At 48.9% G+C, this 11,937-nt stretch overlaps 2 protein-coding genes across 2 annotated transcripts in view; both read right to left on the reverse strand.

Moving 5' to 3' along the window:
• eps8a (epidermal growth factor receptor pathway substrate 8a) overlaps window positions 1-3,597 on the reverse strand; it is a 37,704-nt gene extending 34,107 nt beyond the window's left edge. The window contains exon 1 of the mRNA XM_056587795.1: window positions 3,361-3,597. The gene's annotated coding sequence lies outside the window, so the exon portion shown is untranslated. The remainder of the gene's footprint in view (window positions 1-3,360) is intronic.
• A 357-nt stretch (window positions 3,598-3,954) lies between these two features.
• dusp16 (dual specificity phosphatase 16) overlaps window positions 3,955-11,937 on the reverse strand; it is a 17,046-nt gene continuing 9,063 nt past the window's right edge. The window contains exons 3-6 of the mRNA XM_056587594.1: window positions 11,827-11,937; window positions 11,192-11,351; window positions 10,229-10,352; window positions 3,955-9,040 (exon numbers count right to left, since the gene is read on the reverse strand). The exon at window positions 11,827-11,937 is cut by the window's right edge and continues 59 nt beyond it. Of these exons, the coding sequence (XP_056443569.1) occupies window positions 7,696-9,040; window positions 10,229-10,352; window positions 11,192-11,351; window positions 11,827-11,937 (1,740 nt within the window). The 3' untranslated portion in view covers window positions 3,955-7,695. The remainder of the gene's footprint in view (window positions 9,041-10,228; window positions 10,353-11,191; window positions 11,352-11,826) is intronic.

An 11,937-nucleotide genomic window follows, 5' to 3' on the forward strand; every position in this document is an offset into this window, starting at 1 on the left:
TGCACAGAAGCTCAAAGACATCAAACCCGTTTGGAAAAAACAATAAACTCCCCGACAGACTGAGAGGCTGAGGCCTCAGTGACATAACACAGAGAACGTCAAGGCTCTGAAAACACCCCGATACGTCCATCAGAAACAAACATAAAACACACAAGTTAAACAGAGGAGCGGTCGACCGAACACGGCACGGTCGGAAATTCATCGGCAGGGGATTAAGGGTCGGCTCTCGTTTCCAGAAGTCAGCGTTATTAAAAGGACACTAAGCCATGGAGACCTTTGACCCCGAGTGCCGTGTGATGAGGAGGAGGGAGAAAAACACGGCAGAGGACGTGAAAACACAGAAAAGGCTGCCACAGGAACGCAGACTCCCTCGAGAGCTGCTGAGAGTTTCATTAGCCTACAACACAGTTTGCTGACTGTTTCAAATGACGTCCTGTCATTTAATGTTCGCACTTATTGTATGTTGTACGTCCTGGCACTTGAGAATAGCACTTAGCATCATGTAGCATCTTATCCTAGCTATCTTGGGTTAACCTAGCAATTGTTAGTGCTTGGCACGAAAAACCTTAATGTACTGACAGATATATTGTTGATTCTCTTTCTTCTGATAAATGTACATATTGTAAGGCCCTTTGGATAAAAGCGTCTGAAAAATTCCCTAAATGTAAATGTAGCACACAAACGGAACAACAAGATACATGCGATTTGTCAAATCTGTTCCACAAAATCGTTAGCAACCCAGGAATGCAGCTAAACAAACACGACCGCGAATGCAGATGAAAATAGATGGCCGACGCTCTCCTGAGAACAGCGCTCTGTGTTGTTGATGTCTTATATTGTGGATCCCACCCCCACAAGCGACCACTCATAACAACAGGAATCAAACAGGCCTCTGCTCTTCAGACATTGATGCATGTCTTATTTCTGCCCGGCGGATTCCCCGACAGACCGGGGGAGTTCCACGAGGTGACCGCCTCCCACGGGCACGCACATCGGACGCCGCAGGTATGAATACGTCACCCCGGTACGACTACGGTCACCCCGGTAGGACTTGACTGTGGACCCGTCGCCCGTCTCCGTGGCGAGCGCTGAACGCTTTTAAGACTTGGACCTAGTAGCGCTGGACCGTTGTACTTCTGTTATACATATGAGCCGGAACAACATCAACAGAAAGATCTCTCAGATCTAATCCTGACTTCTGTGTTTGTCCTTAAGTTTGGGCAATAGTATTTATCACAAGTATTGATATCATTCTACTGTTGTATTTTATTGCTATTGTTGCATTTTAACAATTGTGTCATCATAACAATAGCTAATCTTATATAATGACGATATTGTCCTAAAAAATATAGATAAAGTATTATTTTTTCTTGTTTTGAACTAACAGCAGAGTTTTTGTGTGCTCAAAATATAAATATATACGCACACGTGTTTCTGAATATATTTCCCTTGCTATGAACCAACAGCAGAGTTTCTTGGGTGCTCAGAAATCATGTTCTTCGCTCCCTCCCAGAAGCCTCTCTGATCAGCCTGGCGACACCAGAATCCCTCCACTGAAGAACTGTTGTTCTTGGCGCCATCTGTTCTGTGTGTGTGTGTGTGTGTGTGTGTGTGTGTGTGTGTGTGTGTGTGTGTGTGTGTGTGTGTGTGTGTGTGTGTGTGTGTGTGTGTGTGTGTGTGTGTGTGTGTGTGTGTGTGTGTGTGTGTGTGTGTGTGTGTGTGCGCGCGTGTGTGTGTGTGTGTGTGTGTGTGTAAGCCCCCTTGCTTCCCACCCCCGCGAACAACAGACACCCAGACTGGAATTACTACACAAGCCACAGGTTACAGATCTGACTAATACTGTAACACACACACACACACACACACACACACACACACACACACACACACACACACACACACACACACACACACACACACACACACACACACACACACACACACACACACACAGGAAAGGAAACCCAGTCAAATGTTTGCCCATTAACACTGCTATAAACATGAACAGCAGACATCATGCATCTAGTAAACAAAGGAAATTGTCATCACTCTTGGACGCTACCCCTAAAGTTGGCATGGTTCACAGTCAGTCAGTCGAGGACAGCTGTCCATGTATGGAGCTTTGTGTCTGAACTTGGCTAAATCAAAGACCATTCCAAAAGAACAATTAATATCCGAAAAGCAAGAAAACGTTGCACAACGGTGGGAAGGGCATCTCAGCAACCACAAGTCCCCCACTAAGACGCCATGTCCAAAGGGCTAAGGCTATTAGCAAAGAGGATTACCGACTAAAATCGCTATGCTGTCCTATACTTGAGTGGATGTATAGGATATTATCAGCCATGTGTTCTATTGCCACAGTTCTATTGTTTTTACCAGGCAATGACATCGTCAGAAGAAGTGGTTGTTATCTTCTTAACCCTTGCATCGCGCAAGGAGACCTGCTGTGACAACTGAATTCCCCCTTAGGGATCAATAAAGTGTTATCTAATCTTAGCCCACCAGAGAAATAAAGGCTGCTAACTGCTCTCTCGTCCGTTGCCTAGAGAGGTCCCAGGCAGGAGGCTGCTAATGAGCTGGCCTGCCAGCTTATCACCTCTACCCCATTTCTCCTCATAGTTGTGTAGTTCAGTGTGTGTGTGTGTGTGTGTGTGTGTGTGTGTGTGTGTGTGTCCTCTCCCTATGATAAACGGGGTGTTAAATATTAATCCAGTCGGATCCACTTGAGTTTCGCCTCCTCCAGGTGACGTTGTGCTGTGGATTCTGCAAAGGGGCCCCAAGCCAACGGAATAAGCACTCAAGCTTGCGTTTAAATAGAGCAAACTTCACTACGGCCGGGTGAACCGGTACCCCAGGCCAGCAGGGTACCCGTAGTTCGATCACCTGTCAATAAGGCAGCATTTCGCAATCTATACCAACAACGCAACAGAGCCATGCACTTCCGAACACACCGGGTCGAGGTTCCCTACGTGACGTTCTGCGCGGTTTATGGGTGCCTGCCTCAAGCATACGGCTATAAAACCTAATTTAGGATAACGATGAGTGATGGTAGGAAATTCACCGTCCGTGTGCCTCGTCCATGAGTGAACCCGAGTGCCGCCTACCTGTACAGCCCTGCAGAAGGGCATACCGGGCACAAGTTGCCCTGGTTCAGGTAGACGCCCTCCGTCCAGCCTCACCATGTATAAGCACCTCATTACGACGGCTTTTAAGCGATTACACTACAACACGTCTGTTATATTACCCTTTATAACTGCGAAAACATTATATGGTGAATTGTTAACAAATAAGGAGGAAAGAAGGAGAACAAAATACATTCAGATGAAGAGGATCCGGGTTTTAATGGTTAAATGTACTTGCCTGGACGGTCGACCTCATGAGGAGCCGCTCAGCGTGGCACCTGTCCGGCTAACCTGGTGGAAGCCTCGGGGTCGGGTTTGTTTGCGGTCGCCAGGAAACCAGACGCTTTCTCACATCCGTTAGGGAGGTTTCTTTTTTTCGTCAATTAGTTTATAAAATACATTCAGACCAGGAGCAGGGAGCTCCGTTTGTTGCCGAATTGGACTTGACTTCAGAATTGTGTCACAAATACTGCCCTTTTTTTTTACCCCCCGCCTTCCCGCCCCTCAGTGGTCGCTCCTTACCGTGGCAGCAGCGCCCTCTACTGGATATTGTACGTCGGTGCATTAACATTAATCCTATCTGGGAGAATAATCAGACACCGTTCATTCAGGCTGGCATACACCCCGCCCTCTGATACCATCTGAACTTTGAATATAATACTGAGCTTACTTTCACTTAAGCATTTCTTAAAATCCCTAAAGTGATCTTTAAAATATTTTACATAACATATCACTGACAAATACATGAGCAAATCTGTTGCCTGTTATTGTAGCACTCTAAAATAACTAGCTCTTTCTTTAAAGTGAAATACATATTTAAAAGGCGATCCAACATAAAAATAACAAAAATGTTATCATTTCAAATTTTATTTCAATAGTAATCATACATCTACTGCTTTTTTTTACTTCATAAAACTGTGCACATTTACAACAAAGAAAAAGTTACACATAATCTCACACTCTCAGGCCTGCTCCCACATAGATTCATACAGGTACCATCAATAATCTAAAGTGTGTGAATCCTGAATATGTCTATCCGTCTCCCTATGTCGGGCGGGCCTCTCTCTATCGGTCAAGTAAAGCGACCAACTAGTGAATCAATGGCTTTGCTTTATGTTCATGTGTATTTTTTAAATCTATTGGATTATAGTGGCGTTTGGGATAATTGCTTTAGGTACGAACCAAATGGATGGCGCGTAGTAATCAACATTATGGCAGAAATCCATAACCCCAGCAAACACACACACACACACACACACACACACACACACACACACACACACACACACACACACACACACACACACACACACACACACACACACACACACACACACACACACACACACACACACACACCTGTCTGTTAACCTCACATGATCCCACACACACACACGCACACGCACAGGTTCACAGCTTTGGAGTAACCTTCAAATGCACAATAAACGCGTTCATGCTCAACTTCTCTAGACAAAGATGAAGTACTCGGATGGTGATATTAGAGAACACTGTTTAACACAAGCTGTTTGGATGGGGTTCCTTTTAAGGCATTCCTAGACATCAGGGGGAATAGCATGTCTTTTATAGTCTTTTGTGGTATTCCTTTAAAAACATGAAACATTGCGTCCCGTGTGACTGTGTTCATAAGCAAAACCGATCACTCTTAATGACATCAAGGAAATATCCGGCCTTTAATATTGGGTGCGTCAACACTTTTCACAACATCTTTTCCCACTCCAACAATATGTGTCCCCAAGTTCATTTATAAAGCGTCAATCACTCAAAACCTCAAACACGCTAGGGTTCGTCTTAAACGTCCTTCTCCTCTGTGAAGTGGGGGTGTAGGGTCAAGATGCACATCGAGCTTATTAGACTCAGACCTTTAACATGAAATGGATCAAAGCTGGCACTGAGACAAGTGTTGTTTTGAAGAAGACTTGAACTTGAACTCAACATGGGGGGGGGTCAACAGAGCACCAGGTGCCTCGTTCACATAACGGCCATTTTGGTTCTAAATTTGCTAGTAACCAAGATGGCGGCCAGGTGACTAAAGTCCCTTTAGATGTGTGTGATTTGATATTTCCTCTGAACAGGAGGAAAACAATGACTTGAATATTTATTCGTGATGATGATGCTTTGGCCGGTCCTTATATCCATTCATAAGAGCGTAGCCATGGTAACGTTTTTTTTTTTGGGGGGGGGGGGGGTCCACACGAGAGCTCGCCCCCAGAATTATTATTTGTTTTTAAAGTGCATGTCCACAATTCGATATTTATATATATTTAAAATTTGCACATTTAGAACAATGTTTTGAGGACGACATTGTCCACTCTGATTTGTTTCAGAGTTAACCGACTTTAAACTCAACATCCAATTAGTCATTAGCATTTCCCAGAGGTAGTCAATTTCCCCCATCCAATGGGAAAAAAATAAAAACCCAAAGGGTCCTCAAATTTAGGCAGTAAAAGTCTTGTCAGGCAACGTCAACGACAACCCGGTTGTTTTCATTTGGAAACGGTCGGAGAGTTAAAGCCAGAGTGAAGTAAGAGAAACAAAACAGGCCAATGAAAATAAGGGATATAATCAGCTCATCGCTGAGTGCATCAGTTAACACAGTCACTCTGTCTGATGGATGGATCACTTTCCCAGCTTGTTGCATGACATCATTTCCTGTATACCAAGGATAACATCTCTGGACACCGGCCCATAGCACGTATGAACGATGCATCATGTATACACGTCTACCTGCTATTTAAACAGATGTTTTCTTCTCTGTAGGGGAAGAACGCAGCCTGACATGGCCAGACCAAGGCACAAACGCGTATTAGTCTCGAACCCCTCATTTCACTTTCAATGTTTTTTAAAGGCGTAGAACAAAAGGCCTTCGGATGCAATTGGCTAGACCTACAACCAATCAGAGCGGGAGACGTGTGACACATCAGTGGCAGCCATCTTGGTTCTTAATGACAACCGCGCTCCCATAGGGCGCTCCTCTGATCAGTCAACGTATCAAACCCGCCCCATATTAGATCAACGGTTGTGATTGGCCCGACCCGGTCCAGGCATGCTGGAAATCTGTCTGAACGTGAGAGGGGGCAAGACGCATACGACAGACCAAACACAACATGGGCTCGCAGAATCGTCTGGTTCCTAGGCTAGGGAAAAGGGGCTCCATTGAAACAAAGTACAGTGTACAATGTGTGAGGTTTTTGACGTGCTACACAAAGATACCACAAGCACGCCAACAACTACCTCCTCATTTACTATAATTAGTGTATAAGCTCCCCCCTCAATCGGGAATTTGCGTTTAAATGATTGAACTGTAAATGCACTTCTGGAATCTTCAATGTTTTTAACCCCACACTCCCATCCATCCATGCGTTTCTTGCCCCAACAAACAGCTCAATCATGTGCACAAGCTGTTATGTTTCACTCGACTTGAATTAAACTGCAAAAGTGCAACGATAACCACAAGTAAATGCCAGGACTACCAAACCGGAGCCAAGGACCTCAAGGTTATTTTGAAATGTCTTTTAAAAAGCGGTTTTAAACACTCGGTAAACTCTCTGCCAAGGCTGTTAGATCTTTGAACAAGAGTCCCAGCCTCTTTGATATGAAAAGCTCTTACTAACTTACTCACTTACCCTCCGTTTCTGCCTGTTTAGAGAACTTCTTTCTGAAGTCCTCCAACGCTCGGATCCCTTTCTGCCAACTCTCTGCAACCCTGTCTAGTGAATGCCTTTTCGGACAGGACTTGAACGCATCACTGAAGTTAACCTTTCTTTACCAGACAGCTGACGTCCCAGCTACGTTTACTTTTCAAATACATACTGGTGGAAATTAAGTATTTAAAAAAAAATCTTTCAAGCAACAAGCACTTTTGGTTTCCCAAAACCTTCATTTCTTTCCAGTTCATTAGAAATCCTTTGTATTAATTTCACCTCGTCGGTCGCAGGAGTTCAGAAGTATCATCCTGCAGCTCAAATTAGGACCTGAGTTTTAACTATGAGCTCAGTTGAGAGTTTTCAATGAAAAAAATAATATTCAAAACTTATTTTGGATTCGTGAGGTTCTGGATTGTTGACACCTTGCAGAGAAGCAAAAAAATATTTGATAAACCTCCTTTTCTTTCCAGTTCAACATCACCAGACTTGTATTGATGAGAAAATGTCTTATGTCAGGCAATTGTAATGGGCGATTGAGAATTAAAAGATGATCAGAAACGCAGACAAAACATTCAAAGGCTCAGTCGTCAGTAATACAACAGTTTTTCTTTTTGTACAACCTAACGCGTTCCTCTCCTTCCCACTCGGAAAAAACACGACGCCGTTTCCAAGGCGAGAGTCACGCTTCACTACATTTAAGGCCCACTGAAGAAACGCACTTCCTGTATTAAAGTGCCACTAAAGTTCAAGGTCTAACCTGGGTTATATTAATTGTCTTCCATGTTATCCCAACTAGGCGGGAACGCAAAAAAACCAAATCCAATCCAAAAAAGAAAAAAAAATCCATTCAAGTCTATACAAAAAGAAAAAGAACTACAATCCCCAGGTTCTTAGGACTACAATCCCCCTCAGGAAACCTCGATGATCTCCATGCTGCCGGAGAAGCTGGCCTGGCTGCCCACCTTCCCCATCTCCTCCCGGGACCGGCTCTCCAGCATCCCGCCGCCAAACTCCATCTGGCAGGAGCGTCTCTTCAGCTGCTTCTCGAAGGAGCTCTCCTCGTGCCAGCTCCGCCGCGAGTCCCCGTGGTCGCCGCTCTTCTGCCGCCCCCGCCGCCGCACCGCCTCCAGACCCTGAGAGCAGCTGTAGGCCGCGAAGCCCCCGCCCCCGTTGCCGACGTTCCCGACGTTGCCGACGTTCCCGCCGGGCCCGGCGCCGCCCAGGACGGCGGACGTGGAGTAGAAGCGCGTGGCGTCGGCGGAGAGGTACCAGCCGGCGGCCAGCGAGGACGTGGACACGGCGACGGGCCCCAGCAGGATGTCCGAGTGCCAGCCCTTCAGGGCGCAGCCCCCGGCACCGGGGCGGGCCAGGTGCTGCTGGCTGCGGGACAGGCCCAGCAGGAAGCTGGCCGTCTGGGCGCCGTGTGTCGCCTCCTCCCGGCTGGCGCTGCGGTGCAGCCGGGCCGGCTTGGGGCCGGGCTCCTTGGTGGTGGAGGTGGAGGACGAGGAGGAGGAGGAGGAGGAGGTGGTGTTGTTGGTGTTGTTGGAGGAGTGCTGGGGAGGGCCGCCGGGGTCCCGGGGCCCGTCCGCCCGCTCCTTGTCCGGGCTGTGCTCCGGCGTGGACTGCTCTGACACCTCCTCCACGGGGGAGAACTGGCAGGGCTTGCTGGCCGGCTCCTTGAAGGCCGACGGCTTGAAGTACTCGGGAGCGTCGCCCTGCGGGGCGAAGACGCGGTGAGGCGCACCTCCACCTCCACCTCCTCCTCCGCCGCCACCGCCCCCACTAACGCCGCCTGCTGCTCCTCCAACGCCCACGCCAACGCCGCTGGCTCCGCCCAGCTCGCCGTACGACTTGATGTCCAGGGAGAAGGAGCGCTTGAGCCGGGCGCTGTCCTCGGGGCCCTCGGCGGCCAGCTGCAGGCCGCCGAGGGCCCGGGCCAGCAGCCGGTCCTCGGGGCCCGCCGCCAGCACGCAGGGCAGGGTGAGGGGCTCTAGCCACGCCCCCGCCGCCGCCGCCGCCGCCGCCGCCGCCGCCGCCGCCGCATCAGTCTCCGGGCAGGCCCCGCCCATGCCGACGCCCTCGGCCTCGCGGGGCGCCCCCGGCGGCTCCGCCTCCGCCGCCGCCTCTGATTGGACGGAGTTGGACCACCTGGCGTCCGTAGCGACGGGGCTTTTGATCTTCTTCTCGAAGTCCAGAAGCTGGCCCAGGAAGTTGAAGTTCGGGGAGATGGTGGGCCTCTTCTCTTTGACGAACCTTTGAGACGGACGGACGGACGGACGGACGGGGGCAACGTGTGAGTATGATGATCACAGACTACAGGCGCTATGGAACGGGGGTCCCGGGGGGGGGGGGGGGGGGGGGGGGGGCCTTCATTAGCAGCCGTTCCCCGCCTCCCTCGCTAATTGGGGGTGACACGCGGGGACGCGGTAATTGGGGGTCACCCGAGGATATGGGTTCATTAGGACACGCATTCCGCCGCTAAGAACCCTATGGCCGAGGAATGTGAGTTATATAAAATACCCCCGGGGACGGGGGGAGGGACGGGGGGGGTACGAGGGGGACACGAGGGGGACGGGGGGGGTACGAGGGGGCCGGCGGTCACTTGGGACTTGCTCTGGAGGAACATTCGTGTTGAGGTGTGTTAGATAAAGTACGGATTCACCTGTGACTGTTTGTGATGTACAATCACCTGTGTATGAATTTAACTACAATGTAAGTGATTTAATAGGATAGGATTGTTTTGGATGTAAAATAACCTGAATGTGAATTATATAGAATGGATCTGACGCATTTGACATTAATCCACTACTTCAATTTAGCATGCATGCATGTCAAATATATGCATGTAAAATGGAAGTAAATGTAAGTCCCAGACAATACAGCTGATGAACGTACTACTGTCTAGGAGGTACAATCGGCTTGAAGGGAGAGAAAGAGTGAGAGAGAGACAGAGACAGAGAGAGAGACAGAGACAGAGAGAGACAGAGAGAGAGACAGAGACAGAGAGAGAGACGGAGACGGAGACGGAGACGGAGAGAGACAGAGAGAGAGAGAGAGAGAGAGAGAGAGAGAGAGAGAGAGAGAGAGAGAGAGAGAGAGAGAGAGAGAGAGAGAGAGAGAGAGAGAGAAGGAGAGAGACAGAGAGAGAGAGAGGGAGAGAGAGAGAGAGAGAGAGAGAGAGAGAGAGAGAGAGAGAGAGAGACAGAGACATAGAGACAGAGAGAAGGAGAGAGACAGAGAGAGAGAGAGAGACAGAGACAGAGACAGAGACAGAGAGACAGAGAGAGAGAGACAGAGTGAGCGAGACAGATAGAAAGACAGAGAGAGACAGAGAGACAGGGAGAGAAAGACAGAGAGAGAGAGACAGAGTCAGACAGACAGAGTGAAAGACAGACACAGAGAAGGAGGGCGAGTGAGTCCCAGAGAGGAGGACAGGGTCACCTGTAGGCCTCGTCCAGGCTCATGTCCATGCGCTTCATGATGTAGGCGATGGCGATGGTGGCCGAGCGGGAGATGCCCGCCAGGCAGTGCACCAGCACCCGGCCATTGGACGCCTTGGCTCGCTCTGGGGGAACCAGGGGGAAGGGATTAGGTTGAGGGGGGGGGGGGGAACGACGATTAATGGGGCGTCGTGTTCGCAGTCTTCACTTCATTGGCCGGATGCTTTGGTTAACACTTTAGAATAAGGGGACATTAATGAACTATTAATTCATGTTAGTTAATGCAGTAATAAGCATTAAGTAACAGTTAATTTAAATATAACTAATGGTCTAGTAATAATTGACTAATGGTGTTCATGTTAACGGAGGTATTCATTTATACACAAGTTCAGAGGTAGGGTTTAGCCTACCCTTAATCCTAACACGCATGCAAAGGCTATATAATAATGCTTATAACTGCATTATCTAACGCTAATTGATGGTTAGTAAACCCTTATAGTAAAGTGTTACCAAGGCTTTATCCAAAGTAGCTTATAGGGAATTCACGTCCTCGTTGTTGAGGAGCAGGACGGGGATAAGACATAGAAACAGGTTGGTTCTAAGGAGCAGGTTTTAAAGGTCCCATGACATGCCACCAGGGTTGAGTGTGATCAGCCGTTACAAGCCGTTTCGAAAACCTGCCCTTCCCCGTGCTTTGGTGACATCACAGGTGGGCGTGTCCACCTAGATGTGTGCTGGATAGATCAGACTACCAGCCTACCCAGTGGACCGTAGCAAACGTTGCTCATCTATCTGTCATACGTCTAGGTGGACACGCCCACCTGTGATGTCATAAGAGACCGATTTCCAAAACGGCTTGTAACGGCTAATCACACCACACCTGGTGGCATGTCATGGGACCTTTAAGACATACAAACAGGTTGGCCCTTTGTCCCATGGCAGCCCCTGATCTGCGCGCCCGTACCTATGAACTCCACCGACTTGTCCAGCCAGGGCAGGATCTTCTCACAGAAGCTGTCGTTGACGGGCACGCGCAGGAAGTGTGTGTCGGAGATGAAGTCGGGCTTGGGACACGTGTTGCTGGCGTTCAGCACGAACACGATGTCGTTCTGCTGCATCAGGTCCTACACGACGATTCAAATACATTCAATAAGAAATCATTACTTATTGATGAATTATTAGTAAATCACATTCATTAGCTAATCATTACTCATCGAATAATTCTTAGTTAACTTGATTCATTAAGAAATCATTGATTATTGATGTTTTTTTTGTCAATTAAATTCCTCAAGAATTCCTCAAGTATTGTTCTATTCTTAATTCATTCATTATGAGGTCAAAAATAAGTTGTTTTTATGTATAATATTTTTTGGGGGGATGGGGGGAATAAAACATCATAGCCCCGCCCCCACCCAGGGCTCCTCTCCCTCCCCCATAGCCCCGCCCCCACCCAGGGCTCCTCCCCCTCCAACATATCCCCCCCCCAACCAGGGCTCCTCCCCCTCCCCCTCAGCCCCGCCCCATACAGGGCTCCTCCCCCTCCCCCATAGCCCCGCCCCCCACCCATGGCTCCTCCCCCTAGCCCCGCCCCCCACCCACCTTGTTGAGCACGTCCCTCTGGCAGCCCAGGTAGAGGTGGGGCAGGATGCGGGTGGGCCCCGGGCTGGTGACGGGCGGGCAGGGCTGGGAGGACGAGGCGCAGCAGGGGGC

This window comes from Gadus chalcogrammus, chromosome 4, assembly GCF_026213295.1.
Source record: "Gadus chalcogrammus isolate NIFS_2021 chromosome 4, NIFS_Gcha_1.0, whole genome shotgun sequence".
NCBI classification, from domain to species: Eukaryota; Metazoa; Chordata; class Actinopteri; order Gadiformes; family Gadidae; genus Gadus; species Gadus chalcogrammus.